This window comes from Phalacrocorax aristotelis, chromosome 5, assembly GCF_949628215.1.
Source record: "Phalacrocorax aristotelis chromosome 5, bGulAri2.1, whole genome shotgun sequence".
In the NCBI taxonomy this organism is placed as follows: Eukaryota; Metazoa; Chordata; class Aves; order Suliformes; family Phalacrocoracidae; genus Phalacrocorax; species Phalacrocorax aristotelis.
The window spans coordinates 16,957,683-16,979,766 of NC_134280.1; the positions used below are offsets into that span (position 1 = coordinate 16,957,683).

At 39.5% G+C, this 22,084-nt stretch overlaps 1 protein-coding gene across 2 annotated transcripts in view; it reads left to right on the top strand.

Moving 5' to 3' along the window:
• Positions 1-294: 294 nt before the first annotated feature.
• The window catches only part of XRCC5 (X-ray repair cross complementing 5), a 56,199-nt gene continuing 34,409 nt past the window's right edge, over positions 295-22,084 (top strand). For both annotated transcript variants that reach the window (XM_075093125.1, XM_075093124.1), the window contains exons 1-10: positions 295-427; positions 3,618-3,731; positions 4,291-4,474; positions 5,676-5,724; positions 7,278-7,400; positions 10,309-10,497; positions 13,771-13,885; positions 15,572-15,710; positions 17,741-17,853; positions 21,291-21,353. In XM_075093125.1, coding sequence (XP_074949226.1) covers positions 410-427; positions 3,618-3,731; positions 4,291-4,474; positions 5,676-5,724; positions 7,278-7,400; positions 10,309-10,497; positions 13,771-13,885; positions 15,572-15,710; positions 17,741-17,853; positions 21,291-21,353 — 1,107 coding nt within the window. In that variant the 5' untranslated portion in view covers positions 295-409. The remainder of the gene's footprint in view (positions 428-3,617; positions 3,732-4,290; positions 4,475-5,675; positions 5,725-7,277; positions 7,401-10,308; positions 10,498-13,770; positions 13,886-15,571; positions 15,711-17,740; positions 17,854-21,290; positions 21,354-22,084) is intronic.

Below are 22,084 nucleotides of genomic sequence, written 5' to 3' on the forward strand. Positions count from 1 at the left end.
AGCGCTGCCCTGCTGCCACCTCTCACTGGGACCCCTGTCCCGCCAAACCAGGCTCGTCCTTGCCCCCGCACTGCTCACTGCGTGGGCAAAAGCGCAGAAAGGGCCATGCCTGCGAGGTGTGGCGCTTTGAGGGAGGGCCGGCGGTGACCTGAGGAGAGGGCTTCCCGCCCCGCAGCCCGCTCTGCGCCGGCCTCAGCCTAGCTCGAGGCCGCGTCCCCACACGGTGCCGCGTAACCCCGCCTCTCCCCTCGCCCTCCCCTTCTCTCGGGGCCGCCGCTGGGTGGCGCTGCCCTTCCCGCGGAACGCGAGGCGCCGCCGCCGTGTTCCCGGGGGGACGCGGAGCGGCACCGAGCGCGTCGCTGCCGGCCGGAGTGCTGAGCGCGGCGCGCCGCGTCCGGGACCGAGCGAGATGGCGCGGAGCAGCAAGGTGAGGGGAGCGGGGAAGTGAGGGGGGGTCTTCCAGTACCCCGCCAGCCTTCGGGCACCCCCCTGCCTCGTCCGCCGCCCTCCCGACCCGCTGTGGCGGGGGCGTACCGCAGGGGTGGGGCCCGGCCGCGGCTGACCACCGGGGGGGCCGGGACAGCGGGTCTCTCTCGGCGAGCCGCGGGCGCTCTGTGGGCTTTGGCCCTGGGAGGCCGCTTGTGGCGGTGGGTGTCTGCCTGGCTCGCCCCCTGCTAGCGGTGGGGGCCCTGACGGCGCCTCGCCTCGGGGTTGCCTTGCCGTGAGCTGGACGTGGCCGGTCCCCTCACGCTCAGCGGGGGGGTCGGCTTTACCGCCCGTAGGCGGCTTGTCTGTGCCACGGGGGGCGGAACCGGCCCGGCCTGCCTTCAGCGAGCTGACTTGGTGTTAGGGGCAAACGACACATGGGCCAGGGTTGCAAAACCCATCTCTGAAACCGGGTATCTCCTCCCTGCGCCGACCTCCGAGCTGCTGCTGGTGCGCAGCTGACTAGTTGAAGGGGACCTCAGTGTTCCTGCCGCGGGGGAGGCTGCGGTTTTGAGCGCAGTGCAGCTACCACAGCAGTAATTGCCGTTGTTGCTCTTGCTAAACTAATAGTAGAAATAGGTTTGCCCTATTAAAAATGCAGCTTGTTTGTCTGGTGTGTTTAAGGAGTCCTGTCGGTGAAAGCTGTGTTAAGCTCCCTTTTGATACAGGGCAGTTTAGTAGCTGTTAAACACAGGCTTTGTCTGTGCTGTGGACTAAAGTGCTGCTGTAGCCATATTTTTCTGAGCTTTATTATAACTAGGTTCAGCACTGAGAGGTTAGAGGTAAAGGCAGGCTCGTTCTGTTTTCACCCGTATCAGTACTTGAGCAAAGCAGATTGGTGTTGGCTCAGGTGCGACAATATTGTCCTACAGTCACGCACGCTGAGTGTCTTAAAAGTGTCACTTAGCATACCGCACCTGAAAGCGGCAGTACTGGATACGCAGAGGCGCATGCTAACAGATGAAGGGACATCTAGAGGAGGATTACCAAAAGAGAGACCTGCCCTCTTCCCGAAGGAGGATTCCACATACCTGAAGAGGCACCGGCCTTGGAGTTTGCTGCCTTCCAGAAGAGCATGTTAGCACTTGACACTTGATCATTTTCTCTCAAGCAAAACAGCAGCTTCTCACTCCTACTGAGTTTCTTTGCTGTCGTCTTGCCAGCTGTGAAGAGCAGTTTACATGGTTTGGACTACAGGATTAATTCAGCTGACAGCTATGGTGTGTCTTGGGGCAGGACAGCAACAAGCAGAGGGTCTGCAGTTACTGAAGCTGGTAGTGTAATTCCTTAAGCTAGCAGGTGAGCAGTAACAAGGCTCTTGTGAGAACCTAGTGCAGCCCCAGTTACTGCCTCTGTTCCACCCTAGGCTTCTGCAGACCTAGCCGACTCAGAGGCATTAATTCCTGGCTCCCAGACAAGTCACCAGTGACAGCAGAGTGAGGAATAGAGCTCTGAGACTGAGTATAACCTGCTGGACATATTGTGGAGTCCTGTTGCTAGTTCTTCCTTCTTTTTTCCCCTTGTCCTGTTTTGGGAGGATTTGGGGAGTTAAACCAGTGCTTATTAAATCAATGGGTTGGGTGCACAATGTATTTTGGAAAAGGAGGAGGATAGTAAACTGTTTGAGAGCTGCTAATACGGAGCATTAGGCAGTTAATCTGGGCAAATTATTCCTAAAAACTTGATATTAAGAAATGTCTTATTTGGGTAACAAAGAATCAGGTTCTTTCGGTTGATGCTTACAAAGATACTTGGAGTTATTTGCATGGTCATATGCAAAAGAGCTTAAACCAACACCTTTTCTTTCTGTTCATCCCTTTTGTTTTGCAAAATCAGACTATGCATCTTGTGTTGCTTCATTCTCAATCTTCTGGTTTATTGCCCACATCCTTCTGGCAGCTTCACTTCTTAGAAAATTGGATATAGTTTTTATTTTAAAACAAGGTGACTGTCTCCAAACTAGGTAATACCTAATTTTCCTGTGTTCTGGCAAACAATAATTTTTTTGTATGCAGTGTAATTTAAGCTACTGGCTGGCCACCAGGCAAGATTTTTATGTATATTTGAAGAGCCTTGGTTTAATCAGTTACAATAAATTTGAGCTGCCGTTTTGTCAGTGTCCTTGGAGATGCAGGGCATAATTTTGCTGAATTCCTCTTGTAGCTTCATTCAGCTGCATGGTAAAATTACTTAGGTTAATCAAGGTAAGTAGACCCTGTGGAAGAACTTTAGAGGAATTTAGCAAAACCAGTTGAATGGGCAATACGCTGCAGGTAATACTCATTATTAATAAAAGTTGAACAAAAAAAAATCACAAAAAGCAATTCTCTTTTATTCGTATGCTAGTAAATAAATCAATTAAGGGGAAGACTTGGGTACTGTTCTGTGTAGACCAGATAAAGCAATGATCAGAAAAGCAAATGCGTATGTTAGCTTGTGGGATTTAAGCCCCTAAATTGAAATTGGAATTCATCCTCCTAGGCATTAGGAGCATAGCCTGTGTACTGCAGACCCCAGTGCTCACTGCAGAGACACCTCTGGTAGCAACAAATGCCCTGGCTCTCCCTGGAAGCCATAAGAGTGCGGTCATTTGTATGTTCTTGGGTTAGACCAAACAGCGGTCTACAAGTATTACAAGCTACTGCGAGGGGTGGATGTAGCTGTAGAGTTTAGGGAACAAGCTTGTATATCCACCACGTGCTGTGCAGATGTGCTGTATTGCGTTGTGCTGGTAGTTGTCAACTGAAATATCTCTATTTTATTTCCGAGCGAGCCCTTAGATCCCTGATATGTTCACGGGGTTGAACAGAAATTGCCCCTCTTAACATATTATTGTGTAACATAGGATTTGTTTGTGTTTTCCACTGAGATGCCTGGAACGTGGCACAGGATTAAATTATTCTCGGTGAGAATAGTTATATAATAATAATTCTATTCTATAATAATAATTCTATAATAATATAGAATATATTATATTCGGTGAGAATTAACAGTTACTGTAAAAGGAACCAATAGTGACATAGTTCGATTTTTAGGTTTTGTGTATTCAAGGATCTGAACTACCCCTTTTAAATAATTATGCTTATATTGGCCTTTTTACATTCTTATTCAGTATTGTCTTTCCTTTCTAGGCAGCCACAGTGCTCTGCCTGGATGTAGGCTTTAGCATGAGCAATTCTGCCTCTGGTGAGGAGTCTTCACTTGACCAAGCCAAGAAGGTTATGACAAAGTTTGTGCAGCGACAGGTATGTGTGACTTTACGTGTGATTAAAAATTGTTAAAAAGGGAGAGGAAGCAATGACATCTGTGAAATATTGTCCTCATTTACTAATAATTGAAATAAATGAGAAATTAGTAAGAATTAGTCTGTTTTTATGCAGGAGTAACAGAGCCCTTTGTTTCAGCTGTACTGTTGTGGGGGTGTGGCAGTTGGATTGGTCACTTTTTCTTTAGGGCAGTAGAAACTTTTAGGGGGAAAAAAGTACTCTTGTCTTTCTCTAAATTATTTCAACCTTCTTAAGATTTACTGTGCTGAAGGCTCATTTCAAGGACTACGTCAGACAATTTTACTTGTCTTATCCCAGATATCCTCATGTAAGTCTGTTAGTTTAATTATATCTAAATTACTGAACTCTCTGTAAGATTACCTTTTGGTAGGATAGCACTGGGAAATTAAGAAAAAGTAAATCCACTCTACTTGACATTGTTCCAAAATTAGTTCAGCTTGCTTGAGTCTGCCTAACAAACTTGTGTATGAATCTACCTGTGGTTTTTATACCTGTTTGGTATTTTCTCTGTTTCCAGGTTTTTGCTGAGAGTAAAGATGAAGTTGCTGTAGTTCTGTTTGGCACAGAAGATACTAAGAATGGCCTTGCCAGTGGAGATCAATACCAAAACATTACTGTACATAGGTCACTAATGCTACCAGATTTTGATCTGCTGGAAGACATTCAAGATGTGATTAAACCAGGCTCTAAAGCAGCAGACTGTATCCTTTTGTTGTAGAGCTCTTGAGCTAATTCAGCTGTGTAGGAGACAGGAAGTTAGTGTTGTGAGATGGGTTCGGTTTTGCTTCCAGAGTTTTAACTGCTATCAGAGTTCAGCTAATACGTGGTTGTAAATTTGTTCAAAAGCAAATTAGGAGCTTTTGTACATTCTTTTAGGCTAGCATATGGAGTCTTGGCCTTAGGGAATCGTTGCTTTTATGAAGTGCTCTGTTAGTTAAAGAGAGCAAAGATAGCAATAATATCATTTTAGACTTCAAATAAGGCATGTGTTTTTAAAAATAGTGTCGCAGAACTTGGTTTATGCTTTTTTATTAAAAAAAAATATTATTTATGGATATATCAGCAGAAGTACCAGAAGCCAGACAAAGCAGAATAGAGGTTTATCAGATTGATTTCTATTAAAGTATTTCTTACATTGCCAAACGTCACTTGCTGGTTTTGAATGTCGTTCATGTCTGAATGTATTCTGTTGTTAGCGCTGTGAAGAGTTTCAAAAGAAGGTGATCTCTGTAGTGTCTCTTTGTGTGTTTCATTTACATACTGTTCTAACTTCCTGTGTTGTCTTACCTCTTTCTGGCCATAAAATGATTGTAGTGAACTCTGTTCAGATGGGCAGAGCTGTTTCAGAGAAGTGTGCAGCTAGTCAGCTGTCTCTTAGCAGAACCAGAGTCATGTTCCTTCTTCAGCTGGCGGGCAGGCTTGTGTGCAGTGGTAAAAATATGTTCCCAACGGAAATTGTGGTGAGGAAGAAACTATGAAGAGATTGCCAGATGAAGATGCTTTAAAGGAGAATTTGCGTGAGAGAATGGTATCGTGTATTGAAAGTACAAGTAAATTTTGTTTGTGAATTCAAAGTAACATTGCAAAGATTAGATTGCTCTTTCACTGGGCTTGAGCCTCCTCACTGACAGTTAAAAGACTGGGCCCTGAAGCAATCTTTTTACTGTTCCATCAGATAAATGGGGAAGAGACAAGATCATAAAGCAGGCAAGTTATATAGGAATGTCTTGCACTGTAGGTATTTGAGGAGTACTTGTCTCAAAAAATTGTTTGCTTGTTAACTAAAATGCATGTTCGTTAGTATTCGGGAGGGGATGAAAACAGAAGATTGTTTAACAGGAAAATCACTTTTGTGACATGATTCATGCTCTAGATGAGATTTTTTTTCTTAAATTCGCTTAGTTCTGGATGCAATTATTGTGTGTATGGACTTGCTTCAGAAGGAAACAATGTGAGTATGTAAACCAAAGCCTTTTACAGAATTCTGATGTTGCACTTGAGCGCTGATCTGATTTCTTGTTGGTTTTACATTTCCAGTATTGTGTAAATGTGGAAAATGCTTTTTTTAAAAAATAAACCCCAAAACAAAAAAAAACCCCAAAAACCCAAAAAACCCAAACAACACACTACAGGAATCTGTCCTTGAAGAATCCCCACGAGACATCTAGCTTCTCCAGACAATATAAGAGCTTTTGGATGCAACTGGGAACTTTGCAGTAGACTGAGAATATTAATGCCATTCTGCAAGGCACAAAGACTTCACTTAGTGTCACATTTCTTGTGATCTCTTTTCAAAAAACATTTATTCAGATGCTAAAATACATAGAAAAGGGCTACCAAATTTATAAGGGTGATGGCATATCTTACAAAGAAAAAAAGAAAACAAAGGGGAAAGGTAACTTTGTTCAACCTAGCAACTTAACTGTTGGGGATAACATGGCTGTTTGTAAATATGCAGGGTGTGGGAGATAAGCATGCAGTGGGAAAAAAACACTGTTTAAGCTGAAAGAAAATGTTGGCACAAGTGTTACAAAGCTGTCAATGGACAACTGGAAGTGTGACTGTTTCTGGCACTCCGGACTAATGGTCCAAGGAAAGGAAGGTAGCCTTACTTCCTCGCAAAACAGAGATTGAACTTGCAAAAAAGTTTGTATCATCTAATTGTGAATGCAGAAGGCTAGACTTCGTGATGCAATTTGTATTTTTATTATTAAAGTCTAATAGTCATGAGAACTGAATCAATTTAATGGTTAAAACTGAGTTGTGAATTAAAGTCACTGTATTTATGGAGTATAACCTTGAATACCTAGGGAGCAACTGCTTTTGTTAGTTTGTGGGTAAGCTGCTTGTATGCACCAAACCCTTTGATATGGAGTTTACCTTCCGTTGAGAAAATACTATGGGGTAAAAATTCAAGGAAATCACCCTTTATGCTTGAATATCAGGAAAAAATCTGTATCAGTTTAACTGAGTTTTGTTTTGTCACTGGCAGAACTTTCTGATGTTTATTGTTACTACTTCGTAGCATATTAAGTAGGCTTTAAAGTCCATTTTATCCAATGAATCTACTGAATTAGCTTACTAAAATGGAACCCCTGCTAGCAACAGTAATTTAAAATGTATTTTCCATTTTCACAAGGACAGACTTACAGCTGCAAAGGAAATACCTTGTATAATCAATAAACAACGTATTTTATTAGCATTTTATCTACATTGGTGAAAATTGGCAGGATTCCATTCCTTTAGATGTAGTTAGTGATTTATAGAGTCAGAGGGCTAGAGCCCTCAATTTTAGGGGGTAGGATGAGTAGGGGAAATCAAATACACATAAAAACTTACCATAAATAATATGAACAATGATAGAACGGCTTCTACCAAGTAGGTTTGTTTGGTTGGTTTTTTTACAACTATATCACTATGGTAAAGTTTCATTTTTGCAAGGAAAGAATTAGATATCCTTCTAGATATTTCTGATATATGTAAATGTTCTTTATGTACTTTAAGAGGGAAGAAATATGAGAAGAGGCACATTGAGCTGTTTACAGACCTTAGTAGTCCTGTCAGTGAGGATCAGCTGGAAATTATCATTGCTAACTTGAAGAAAACAGGAATTTCACTTCAGTTTTTGTAAGTATGGAAGTGGCTGTTAAATACTATGCCATCTTTTAAATGGAAATTATTATTCTTTTTTGATAATGGTCTAGAAGGACCTGGTGATCAGTTGGTGTGTTGTTTCTGTAGAGGTGCAAGTACTTATATCAATTACATATGCCATGAATTCTGGTTATGAACCAAGTCCCCTTGATTAAGTGATGTGCAAATACATGTAAAGATGATCACTTCCTCTCAAATTAAGCTTATAGCTTAGAACCAAAGTCTGAAATGGGAGACAAAAGATCTATGTAAGCGGAGAAGTGGGAAACAGTGAGCCAGAAATAGCCTCAGAAGCAGTGGTTTTGTCACAGCAACAGCCTAGATCCTTTTAGGTAGGGGGGAGGGAGTTACTGGAAAGAAATAATGAGGTAGTGTTGCAGGTGTTTATAGCCTGATTCTGGTGTCAGTAGAAAAGCAAGTCTGAAGCGAAGGGTTATATTCACGGTGGTGGGCTTGGAAAATGGAAGCAATGTCTTACATGTTATGACAGGAATCTCTTGGCTGTCTTGGTATAGGTATAGGCATTGATCCAAAGAATCAGTGGAGGTGCTGAGATCTCTATTAGTTATTGCACATGATGGTAGCATAGGAGGCTATAGGCCTTCTAGTAGGAATTTATTTGAAAGAAAAACTTTGTGTGAATGTTAATGTTTGCTGTTTATAACAAATAATTTCACAGGAGAAAGATACAGCTGCGGTTTTACTCCTGACCATTTCAATATTTACTTTCACCTAGATCCAGCATTCTGTAAGAAGCTATGTTGTGAACTTGATGAATTCATTAAAGCTATCTGCAGACCCACCTGCAAGATAACAGAGGGATTAGGTAGGAGAGCATGACTGAAAATCATGGGCTGATCCTCCACAGGAAAATATTTTTGCCTGTGCTTAGGAGAGCCTGGATGTAAAAACGTCAGACTGCTCTCAGGTTCCGTCTACACAGCCAGAGAAGATATGCTTGCAACATGCCTTGACAAGCCTCTTCTGGGTTATGTGAGCTATTGCTGGCACTGGAGGCACTGGAGGCAGAAGACCATGGGCCCGAACATGACAAGACCATGGTACATGCTGCCAGCCATCTTTCAGAGACCTGGTGTTTAGCCCAGGCTACCTTTCCTCCATGCCTGTAGTTTGCTATGCAGACTGGCACAGGTTCTGCCACCACAAGTTAATGTTGCAGTTTTATTTGGTGAGATTTCTGATATATTTTTACATTTTCTTTGTAATATAGCAGAGGAAAAGCCCCATGGCTAATAGAAGCACTAGGGAGATGCTGCTGTTACAGCATCAACTGCAGATTTACACCATGTCTCCCAGCCACACGAGCAAATGGTGCTTTGAGAAATATCTGTGCAAATATAAAATACTCAGGATACTGGTCTAAAAAGAATTTCTTGCTAAACTCTGTCCTTTTGTTATAACCCATCCTTCTATCTCTTATGCCCTGTTTATTGATTAGGTTGTAACTTGTGGCAGATAGTTGGTTTTCCTCCCCGTTAAGAGCCAAGCACATGCTGAGCACTGTGTAGCTTTGGGTATTACACAGTTCTCATCACAGGAGTCTCTAAGCACTGTATAATGAAAGTAATCTAACTTTTACATATCAGAGGTTTGAAGCTTTTTGCTCTTGTAACAGCTTTAAAATACAGTTTCTCTTTGTCAGTGGATGCTGCTTCCTAAAAAGGAACTGAACACTTTGCTGAAGTTTGATCTTTAATTCTGCTATATGTGACATTGCTGTGCATATTGTTAACTCTGCTTATTGTATGTTGCTCCACGGATGAGTTTGGTGAGGACTAATGAGGTGAAAGTAAGGTAGAGATCTGTAGGCTGCTTTTTTGAAAGCATAATACAATGCTAAAATTCTTTTACTTTGTGGAAATGTGGTAAAAGGTATCGTGTGGTTCATTCAAAATTGAATCAGACGAAAGATTTGAAAAATCTTCAGTCATTGTCAGGGGCACAGAACAGAGGATCTTACATGTCTGTCTTTTCTGTGGTTGTTATACTTAGTTAATAATGTTATATTTTGAAAAGCAGCAAAATCATTTTATCTATAACCCCTGGCTAAATTTTTAAATCCGTTTCTTGAAGTCCAGGAAATTGTGTCATCTTCAGTCAGAAATTCACCTAGCATTGTAAGCTACTAAAATCTCAAAGAGTAACATTTATCCCAGAAACGCCTAATAGCCCCACTGCTGAGAAAGTCCCCTTTGCTGGCATTTAGAGCTGACAGAGAATCACAGGACTGGAATGGCCTTTAACAAGTCATCTAGAACCATCCTCTACTTCAGACTGGGTCACTCGGATGTATGTCATTGCTGAGCGGTGTTTGTCTAATCTTTTTATAAAGATTTCCAGTGATGGAGACTCTTCTATGTCCTCAGGCAGTTGGTTTTAGAGACTAGGGTTTGAAATGTCTTTATCAGGTTTTTGAATATCTGACCTGACTCCATGATGTAACCTGAGTGCAGGCTGAATATGAAGAATTGATTGTTCCCTTCCTCTCTGCAACAGCCTTTTGTATCTAAGACTCTTGCCCTCTGGAGTCTCTTCTCTATGGGCTTTATTTTGTTCAATCTTTTTTCATAGATCTTGTTTTCTAATCATCATTGCCTTTAATCCCTAATCCCTTCCTGTATGTGGACACCTTTATTGACGTACGATGCCCAGAACTGGTGCAACACTCTGGTGAAGATCTTACCAGTGCCAAGTAGACCTGAAATACTACTTCATGTGTTTCACAAGCCATGCAGGTCTTTATTCATCTGACTGCAGCTAGGTAGAAATTGTTGATCCTGATAAAATTTTTGTTTTCTTTTTGGTAGGTTATTTTAATTAAAAAGAAAGTCAAACTAGCTGCTTCTCTTTGTGTTCTTAGTCTGCCATTTCCAGTGGATGTTGATGATGGAGGTGGAGATACAAGTGCCAGTGTACATTCTCAAATGCACAGAAACTGTTTTCCAAGAAAAAGTTTAACTGAGCAACAGAAGGAAGGCATTGATGTGGTGAGGAAACTCATGCATACTTTGGATGAAGGAGGAGGCCTGGAAGAAATTTATACTTTCAGGTAAACTTGGCTAATGCTCTTCATAACACTGTAAATTTACTTTCTAATTTCTTCCCCAAAAGATGAAATTAATTAAGTAATCAGTCACTTGTCTTCCAGTTTCACTGAAGTCAGTGAATTTTATAACTCAGTCCCTTTCAAGCAGATTCTTCAGTGACTTTAGAATAGGTAGAAAAGGTTACAGATTTCAGTGGAAAATGCATTTTCTATATCTGCATTTAAAGAAAAAAATGTGTTTTCTTCCATCCTTAGCATTGGTGGATTTTGGAGGCAATGTTTTTGTAAATGAGATTTCGAAAACATGTTTTGGTAGGAATTGAAATTTGTGGCATAGTGCAGGTATAACATTTGCATTTAATAGTGACCTTTGTTTCTTGGTCTCAGACTTCTTTTAGCTCAGTAGTTTTATCAAACTCCCACAAATGTTTTGGATAATGTTGTTTGTTGAATCCTGCTCTTTAATCACAGACTGCTGTGCTATTGTGCCAAACAATATACTCTTTTAGTAGCATTCCTAATGCAAGAATTGAAAGATGTTTTTTCACTTAATGTTTCACCAATGAAAGAATAAAAATGTATTTGTGTCTCTGAAAAACTGTAGCTACTGATGTATCGTAGACTTTTCCACAAAGGTGTTGTCTCAGTTGGGAAACAAGCAAAATGCGTCTCTGTGCCTTGTAAAAGTCTGATTTTTATTGTCTTAGTAGTTCTAGTCTACAATTATGAAGTGTGATCTTTTAGACAACATGTTTTTCAGGAAATTTAGTAGACCATAGCTGTAATGAGATTATCAAGTGTAATTTTTAGAAGAGGTGTCTGTAGGTTTGCATGCTGTTATTCATCATTTTATTTGTGGGATTTCCTTCCCTCACCCTGTCCAACTGATCTGCTTTGCACCTCAGCAGCCAGTTAAACTGTTACTCGAGCATTAGTGTGGATTAATGAAGAAACATGTATCACTGTGTGTGTATTCCATACTAGTCAACAGAGCATTCTCAGTCTCTAGAAAAAAGCAGGCTTTGTCATTGCATCAAAAGACTGCACAGAAAAGCAGTATCTTTTGGGGCCTGTTTATCCTTTAGGATAATCCATGTGCATGAATCTACTATGTAGCTTGGCCCCTTCTTTATGTTTTTTTAATCACACGCTCTTGCTACTGTATAAGCTCTCTTTGTGCCATGCTTTCAGGGGAAATCCAAAATCTTTGGATAAATAGGCATTTGACTAATAGATTAAAGCTTTAGTTTTTAAGTTGTTTAAGAATATGTGAGGCTTTAGGTGCAGTTAGGTTGCTTATCAAGCTTTAAAAAGTCAGCCTTGCAAATCTGTCATTATAATCTACCAACTTAGATACACTCTCTGTTTTCCTATATTCATTATTGCTGCTGGTAAAAATATTTAAACTCTTGTGAAAATAAATTAGTCATGCCAGGAAAGTAGATGAGAAGACTCTGTTGTATTGTTTTAGGGTTTCATTATCTGACTATTGGATAGGACGTACCTTTCCAATCTGTTTCCATAAAACCCAAGGCAGCAGAGCAGAGAAGGGACATATTTTTAAAGTTCAAGTTGAAGTGTGCATTTACTAGGGTTTTATTGGTTGAGTCTTCTTTCACAGAATGGTAGGGGTTGGAAGGGATCTCTGGAGATGATCTTGTCCAACCCCCCTGCTTCAGCAGGGACACCCAGAGCAGGGGCACAGGAGCGCATTATGGCGGGTTTTTAATGTCTCCTTCCCTGGAGACTCCACAGCCTCCCTGGGCAGCCTGTGCCACTGCTCTGTCACCCTCACAAGTAAAGAAATTTTTTCTCATGTTGAGGTGGAACTTCCTGTGCTCCAACTTGTGCCCATTGGCCCTTGCTCTGTCATTGGGCACCACTGAAAGGAGTCTAGTCCCATTGTCCTGACACCCACCCTTTAGATATTTATATGGTATTTATAAGTAACAGGGAGCATTTTTCTTCTATAAATACAAGAAACTAAAGGATAGAATTAATAAATTGAGCTTAAATGATAGTTTTAGGCATTTGACACTTAGGTATTTGATTTTCACAATCACCCTTTAACGTGTGTGTTGCAGTAGTTTTAATGATGTAATAACAGGTTCTTTTTACTTTTAAAAAATCCTATATTGATGTCATTATTGCCAGTAATTTTCTCCTCCCTTCTTTCCTTTCCCCAAGGAAAAAAAAATTTAAAAGGGAAATAAAATGTTTATCTAGTTATAAAAATCTCAGGGTTTTTTTTCCTTTCTAACAGTGCTTCTGTTAGAATTTTCAAAAAACCCCCCTGCTCATCCTAAGAAAGTTGAAAAGTAGGATATCAAGTTGAATTTTGTACTAATGTTTTCAGGAGTTGATCTTAACTTCTGCCAGACTAGTGCTTTAAACAAGAGAAGCAGGTTTGGGGTTTTATCATTATGTGAAAAAGGTGAGGTCAACAGTGTGCTATCTTTGCTTCATCATGCAATAAAAAAATTTTATGAGCACTTTCTCTGCACTGGAATTTTATAGCAAAATAGCTGATACAGTTTGTATTAGCTGGGGTGCAAGCCTATTTGATTTCACAATAATACATTGTAAATTAATTTTACCGTCCATTTTTAATTTTTGGACTCCATTCCTTAAAGTTGTGCAATTGAGTTAACACTCTAATATAAAATCAGTACAGTTCCTTTTTTGTGTGTTTTATGAACTTGCATATATGCTCTTTAGGCGACAAATAATGCAAAGTAACTTGTTTCACTCTAAAGAAATGCCCTGAAAATAATGAATTCATGAGTAATGTATATATATATAAAAAAACCTGTCAAAAGTTAATTACCACACAAACAAAATTTTGTTAATTGAAACTGGATTCTTTATTTCTTCACCTCTACTGCAGAAAACATTTTACCACTTATTTTACCACCGTTTCTAATTTGGGTTGTTCAGCTAACGACATACCCTAACTGGGTGCGCACAGATAAATGTAAAATGCTTAATAAGCAATTATGTAGTTTAATCACAAGACCTAACATACTGTCTTTAAGGCCTAATGTGACACCATCAGAAAAGCTCGAGGTGGGAATAATCTACTGTACCACCTCTTTTTCATTCTTTTCTGACAATAGTTAAGGACAAGATTATTCATACAGTCTATTTTTAAATGCTTTATGCAGTCTAAGCTGCAACAATTGGAATCCTGCATCTTCTTGAAGAGGGTACATTGTCTGTAATACTTTATCACAGTTCACCAGAGTTCATTTCTGTTTTCCTGATTCCTTCATTTAGAGAGAGCCTGGAGCGTCTTTCAATGTTTAAGAAAATAGAAAGAAAACCTATGGCTTGGCCCTGCCAGCTCACTATTGGTTCTAATTTGTCTATAAGGATTGTGGCCTACAAATCAGTAAGTTTGTAAAATCGTATGTTTTAATGTACTTTGGCAGCAAGTTAGGTGCAGCTCTGTGTTTTTCCTTAAAGCTAAGAAAATAAAAGATAAAACAACATCCAAAATAATTATGGTAGAGATTTTATGTGTAGAGGAGCCAGTACATCTAAAGCTGTAGTTCCCACAGCAACTCTAACTTCACCACATTGTACACATATGTTAAAGAACTAAAATTCATGATGTACTGAAATAGAAGTAATTGCCGTCTACGCAGTGACACTTAATGGTATTGAAGCTGACGAACCTGATTAGGAATGCTGCGATTGTGTGAAGCTTTCCATTCTGCATCAGTGATATGTCTGCAGCTCAATGAGACTTAATATGTATCTCTTAAGCCCTAGGCATGAGAGGAATTATGCACATGTGTATGTAAAATGGTGGGTGTAAATGTTTTACCAGCTATTGTTTGGGAAAAAAGGTGTATTTTTTCAGCTTGTTTGCTTTATACTGTTTGACAGAGTTGACAGAGCTTGTGCACAGTCTGTTTCCCTTACAGCTTATATGGGTCCTTCATACAGTGCTAGGAAGAAGTAAGTGTATTTAAACACAGAAAATGCACAAAATTCTAGTTACTGAATAATTTATAGGTAAATATAAAGTGTGGCAACATTGATGGGTCTGGTGAGATGGAGGTTAATTGGTTTGTTATTTGAACCCAAGACTAAGAGTCTGGCCAATATTGCAAGGTTTCGGGGAGATGTATTATGAAGTTGAAATATATCTGACTTCTGAGAGATAGGCATACTAGCCTGGAAAGACATCTCTACTGACAGCTTTCTATTTATACTTATTGATAATATTTTTTTATTAAGATATTGTGCCAGACCTATACAAACATGCAGTAAGAGTCCCCTCCCAAAGGTATTTACGCACAAAATAGATGAAGCTTGGGAGAGTAAGGAACATGAACCAGGTGACTTGCCTGAAGTCATACAGCAGTTGGATCAGAGCTAGGAATAGACTTGTGATATCTACTAACATCATCTATTCTGCCTCTTCTGTTTTCTGCCCAATTCTCAATTTTTCTTCTCATTCACTAAGTGTACCATTGATTTCACTTAAGTAGAGAGAAAAGAAAGTACTTTTCTTTCCCTGTAGTTGGGAAACATTCATTCGTTGCAGGTATTTATTCCTTCTTTTCCTTCTCAGTCCCATAATGCAACTGGGATCTTTTTCTGCCTTTTGGGGAACTTGCAGTAACATAGGGTATTTTGCTCCTGTAATGTAGTAAGTCTGATGCAAAATTTTGGCAAACAAGCTGAGTGAGCATTGAGTCTTCTTTTATCATTAATATATATCTTAATGCTTTATCAAAAGCGCTTATGAGGGTGGTGAAAGTAAAGCAAGTTACACGTTATCCTGTCACCAAAAGACTTCCACAAAGGACTTAGCCCATGACTTTAATGAATAACCAAGTATGCAGTCAGCATGATATCATTCAGGTGCTAGGTCTTGTACAGATGAAACAGTGTGCTGAAAGCGCTGTGGTAGCAGTCAGAGACACATATTTGGGGCTGTCATTATTAGTTCCTTATTGGCAAAATAGTGCAGCACTTGGTCTAAGAATTTTTTGCATGTTCTGGTAAGCACTCTGCATCCCACTGAAATGTTAAACACTCCTTTTCTTTGAATTCTGATATAAAGGTCGTAGAAGAGAAGGTGAAAAAAGTTTGGACAGTTGTGGATGCTAAAACCCTCAGAAAAGATGATGTGCAAAAAGAAACTGTTTACTGCTTGAATGATGATGAAGAGACAGAGATTCAGAGAGATGATACTATTCAAGGTATGACTTCTTTATGTGTACCCTGAAGACAAAGTGAAGATGATGGCTTGTGCTCTTAAATCACCTAATTGCCTTTGTGTTTTATACTTTGAAGCCTAGCTGTGGTCTTAGGATGTAAATTCTGTGAGCTGATGGAACACAGAGCTGTTATGTGAGACTCTCTGTCTTCACATATTTTAAAAATTCTTACTTTTGCCAGAACTAGGAATAATAACAATACCACCAGGTGGAACTTGGAAGGCACTACAGCTACCTAAACTGTATTCTGTGGAGGACCATATCTCAGTTCTGTAGTGAGTGGTGCTGCTACCTCTATTCTGTTTTCAAATATTCAGTTGTACTGATAACATAACTACTTTTATCACACTGGGGTTTTTTTCTAGATAAGCAACTGCTCTAGATATTCTGCAGCTGGGGAGGTGAAACCATTAACGGGAAGTTTAGTGTTGAGGAGTCTATTAGCTTTGCTGTTTAAATTCCATAACAAATTCAATCTGAAGTAACAGTATGCAAAATACTTGGTTTATAACCTTCAGCTTCTTTATGAGTGGATTAAATTCTTCAGAAGACTAAAGGCCCCAGAAACAGTATGAAATAGGCTACTTATTTTTCAAAATGTATTAAGTAAATATGTTTAATTTTTTGTGATTGTATAGATAGATATATTTACTAAATTTTTTCTTTCCTGTTTAAACCACACACAAGTAGGGCAAGTGTATTAACTCTAAAGAGCAGATCTATTTAGATAACAGCATAGAAAGTGCTGTCAAATTAATGAAATAAATTGAAAAATGAAGATAAATACTGTATTTTTTATTTAACCTCTTTCCATTGTAGCAATGATAGGTGTATTGCAGCAGTAACAGATAAAAATGTCCCAATGACAGTGTGATTTTCTTTGTTTCTTTAAGCTAGTAGTCTGTTGATGTTTTCTAACTTCAAAACTTTTAATGAAACAAAAAGAAAAATCTGATTTTTATAGTGAATATACTTTGAAGCATTTGTGACTGTTCTCTGCTGATGTCCTGACTGCCTAATCTGGTGAGTGGTTGCAGGATACTAGTAAAAAGAAGGGATGAGCAGTTCATTGTGACCAAAAGAGACCAAAAATTTCTCTATCAGTGGTGTGATATTTCTTATAGTTAAAGAGCTGCTGATGCCTCCTGGATTTTTGTCGATGTTTTGAGAAATGCCATAATTAGATAATATTTTGCATTTGAAGCACCCGTACTGAAATTTCTTTCATTCTGCCTGTGTGTTTGCTTTTCAGTTTCCAGGAAAATGTGCCTACATATAGTTGTTTTCATCCAGGGATTTACCTCTGTTCCTTGTGCTCTTTGCACCTGAGGATATAATCCTTAGTCTGTTACAGGATAATAAAGCAATGATGTTACAGGGAGGATATTGTAGCTTGAGATGGGGGAATAAGCAGTTGGAACAGATGATGCCTCTGAGAAACTAACACCTTCCTATTTTGTGGAGATACCTCTGTCATGTAAGGCACGGGAAGTAAAACACAGAAATGTATAGAAAGACCACTTCTGCATACAGGAATGTTTTGGTTTTCCATTTTGTGTGAGGGTGTATCTCACTTCCACTGTTAACACATTTTGTTCTCTGAATCCCTTCTGGTGTCATTTCCTATCCATGATTTGTGGCGTGTTTGGGTTTTTTTGTATTACATTTTCAGGGAGTGTTGCAGTCTATTTGCTGAAATCTGTTCTGATTTGCTTAAATCTGTTTCTGAACATAACTTTGGGCAATATGTTCAGTTCCCTTATTTTCTTTCCTGCTCTACAAGGGTAGCCACGTTAAATAAGGTGATATACAAGGAGGGCAACTGCTGTTCATGAAGTATAAATGTGTCTATGGGGTCTGTGGTTTTTTTGTTAACAGGGAAAGTAATTTGATAAGCGTGTGCGAGTGTAGCTATGGGGCATACATGCATTGTTAAAATACTCGGAGAGCTAATTTTGGTGTTAGAATTGTAGGCCCATATGCTTACCAGATGCTCTTCACTTGTTCTCCAGGGTTTCGCTATGGGAGTGATATAGTTCCTTTTTCCAAAGAAGATGAAGAGCAAATGAAATACAAAACAGAAGCAAAATGTTTTTCTGTTTTGGGATTCAGCAGATCCTGCCAGGTACAGTACTAAACTTCTTCCCATTCAACTTCCTGAGTGTTAAAGGCAATTGATTTCAGTTTGAATTCACTAAAGCTGTGGTGATGTACTGGATTCCAGTATTGGGAATAGGGCTTCTGCAGTCAGTTAGAGGGGTGACTTATTTGCTGATTCTAGTACATGTAGACAGTATGTAGTCTTGTGAAGGAGAAAAGCTCATAAATGTGGCCTGTGGGCCCTCAAGTGAAGCAAGAGCCGCTGAACTCAGATCTCTGCAAGGTAGAGACAGAGGTATTGTAGTCTCATTTCATCTCACGAACTTAAACAGTGATGCCAGATCTGCAACAGAAGATGGCCTCTCTTCTGTTCAGGGCATGCAGAAGCCTTTTTGGGTTTTGTCTAGCCATGAGTTTGTTCTTTTTAACAGAAGAAACCTCTCCCTCAACATTAAAGAAATGGTAAAGAAAGCCTGAGAACTTACTGCTTTCATTCTCATTTCCATAAGGATTAGCTTGTGAACTGTGAGTTGCTTTTTGTTTCTACTATAACAAAAATTATTATGTAGTGAAGGCTTCATAGAACTTAGATGAAGATAACATCATTCAAAAAAACTCCTTATTTCAATGAGATGCTTCGTGTTTGAATGCGCTTACCTGTACTTGTGGTATTAACTTTGCCATTTGTTTTACCTGGAAGTTATAAGAAACTTACGTTGAGCAAGTACCTTAATAAAAGCTATCTAGCACAAGGTGATTTCCTGCAGAAAATATAGGACTTGAGCATTAAGAAAGCCTTAGGCAAAGGCTTAACAAACTCTTCTTGAAGCAGGACACATGAGGAGAAAGTACAGAGATGTGAGTGCCAGTAATTGCTGGAAATGTTAAGCTGCTCCCACTCTTCTTCTCCGGGATATTGCACAGGGTGACTGAAACTTTGCTTCTCTTGGCGTTCACTGCACCCAGTCCCTTTCACCACTCAGAACTGAAAGGAAATTGTAGGGCAGCTCTGCACCTTCTGTTCTGAAAACTCCCAGCCTTCCCGCACTTCTTTGAAATGTCTCGCTGCCTGAACAAAATAGAACCCTTGACAAAGGCTGAGGAATTGTTACTTACATCAGCAAAGAAAGATGCTAATGAAATAGGAAGTGTCTGTGGGAACTTAACTCCCAGATGGATGTAATTAAACACATTTTTACTTTACAGTACAGGTGGCACAGGGACCCCTGCATGTTGCTAGATATGCCCTTAGACTACTGCAGTGTCCAAAGCATACAATTAATTGAGTAGCCAGGAAGTTACGTTGATTTACTAGAATGAGAAGCCAGCCTAAATGGGAACTGTAACCTGTTTGCTCCTTGAGGACATTCATAACTTCAAGTTGTTAAGTAACACAGAAGCTTGTGTACTGAGAGTACACAATGGATGGAGTACACAATGGAGTACGCAATGGAGAGTGATGGAGGGAAAAATATCATGCTTCAGCTTATATGCCCTAAACTGGCCAAGGCAGAGAGATGTTAGGAACTGCTAAATTCTGTACCAGAAACTGTGTCTAACAAGTGAAATGTTGTGTCTGAACCTAGTGTTTCAATGAGACAATTTCTTGCATCTTTTCACATGTTACTAGCCTACAGCTGAGTCTTACTGTTTTAATTCTGTGAGATGTATTTCACATATGCAGCATTTTCTTATGCTGGAGGCTGGCCTCCTAGTTTCTGTTTTCAATAAAACTCAGACTTCAAGTCAAAATGAGAGGAAAACAGATCATAGAATCATATGTTCCTGTAAGCAAGCTGTGATTTCACATGGATTTTTTTTTGCCCCCATTGGTCAGATAATGTGGTAATACCTTCAAATACATAGTTAATAATTAATTGTAAGAATATAATTAGTTGTAGGAATACTTTTGATTCACATAAATTTGCCTCAAAGAATTAATAAATAGGTTTTATATTTTGTCAGTGCACAAAATATTTATTGCTTTTGATAACTTTTATTATGTGGTTCTCTTGTATGTTGATTTCATAACAAATAGGAATCACATCTTAAATGAAGTGTTCTCTGGTCCTGTAACTAGGAGTGTGAGTAACTATGTCCTATAGTAGTTGCATAGACCTCAGCAGAATAAAATTATTCAGATGTGATTGCAGGAGTAAAATTACACCATATAGATAACAATATCAGGAATTTTTCAACTACAACTGGAATTTTCAAGACCCATGCTTTCCTTACGTTTCAGCTCCTGAATTTTTTTGTTTGGAATCATAATACTGACACTGTTCAAATGTATGTTTTACATTAAATTGTTTCTCTTAAAAACTTTGGAGAAAAGATAATTAATTATTAACTAGAGAAACTGGAACAGCTCCAAATACATAATTAAAGAAGGAATAGAAACACCTCATATTATTTTTTGAGTTATTCACATCCCACAGGAGAGAAGATCAGAGGCTGCTTAAACTTTGATTTTTAATTTATAAGCAATGCCATGTAAATCAAGAAATAATACTTGAAAATATCACAAAGGGGCCTTTTTATTTTTTTGCAAACAAGAAAGGTGTAGTGATACACATGTCTAGATATTTATACTATACTGAACATAAAATTTCCTGAGCTTTTAAAGATAATAGCAAAGAATAATTGTGGGTAGAATAACCCGAGTTGAAGAATTGTGTGTAATACATTAAAACAGATCTGCTCTGGTGCAGGTTGTCACTGACTTCAACAGCATTATGGTAACTTGCTAAATAATGAAACTGCACATTCGTTTGGAGACAGTGTAATTTGAAGAGATTTTTCTTTAATGAAGAAAGGTCATTTTAACCAGTGTCCATAGTAGCATGCAGTCTTTGTGACAGGTTTTCCACTATTGTAGTGTTTCTCTGGGTGTGTCATAGAGCCACTATAGCTCCAGCTATTCCAGCAATGCCCCTTAATGAAACGGTAGGGGTTTTTTTTGGGGTGGGTGTGTGGGGGTGTGTGTGTGTCAACCATGTTCATGAACAGCATAAATTCTGCTAACAGAGGTGCTTCTTTGCCAGCACAGTTGCATATACTGCAGGTTGCTGTTGAAGTAGCTTTATGAATTAAGGATGTGACTTTTTTCACCTCCTTTTTGACATGTCTTTGCTAGGAAAATTTAATAGCATAGATGTGGTTTCAGTTAGGTTTAAATCTGTTTAGTATAAATATCTAATTACTGTCGTTTTCCACACTGATTTTTGAATTACTGCAGGATTATTCAGACTGGTAACAGCTGCAGGTACTGTAGTCTTTCATTCCTGCCCATTAATAGGAAGGTATGAGAACATCTTGCTGAATATGACTGAGTAACCATATTGAGGGATAAATGGAGATATGAAACATATACAGAGCTTTAACATCATAATTTAATTGGTCCAGTCACAGTAATTACATTTGTTTTAGATCAGGCTAACTCTTGACCATTTCAATCTGTAGGTCCAGAGGCATTACTACATGGGCAACCACGTTCTGAAGGTCTTTGCAACGAAAGGTGATGAGGTAAGGTGAACTGAAGTTTAAAGTGGAAGGTGTTTTGCTGTGGAACAGAAAAGAATAGTAGTGGCACTTGAAATCGTCCCTTCTTTCTGTGTTAATAAAACAAATATGCTTAATGCAGCCTACAGAAGTCTTGTTCCATTGCCCATTAGGATGAAAAGTATTTGGATTACACCCCAAATTAATACTGAATCACAGGTTGGAAGGGATCTCAGAGATAATCTAGTTCAACCTTTCTAGGAAGAGCAGAGTCTAAACAAGATGGCCCAGCACCCTGTCCAGATGACCCTTGAAGGTGTCCAATGTGGCCGAGTCAACCACTTCCCTGGGGAGATTATTCCAATGGTGACTGTCCTCACTGTGAAAAATTTCCCTTTCGTGTCCAGTCGGAATCTCCCCAAGAGCAACTTGTGTCCATTCCTCCTTGTCCTCTCCATGTGACTCCGTGTAAAAAGGGAGTCTCCATCTTCTTTGTAGCTACTCCTTAAGTACTGGGACATGGTGATGAGATCCCCTCTGAGCCTCCTTTGCTCAAGGCTGAACAAACCAGCTCTCCCAGCCTATCCTTGTATGGCAGGCTTCCCAGTCCTTTGATCATCCTGGTGGCCCTTCTCTGGACCCCTTCCAGCCTGTCCACATCCTTTTTGTATAGCGGAGACCAGAACTGCACACAGTACTCCAGGTGTGGCCTGACAAGCGCTGAGTAGAGTGGGATAATGACTTCTTTATCTCTG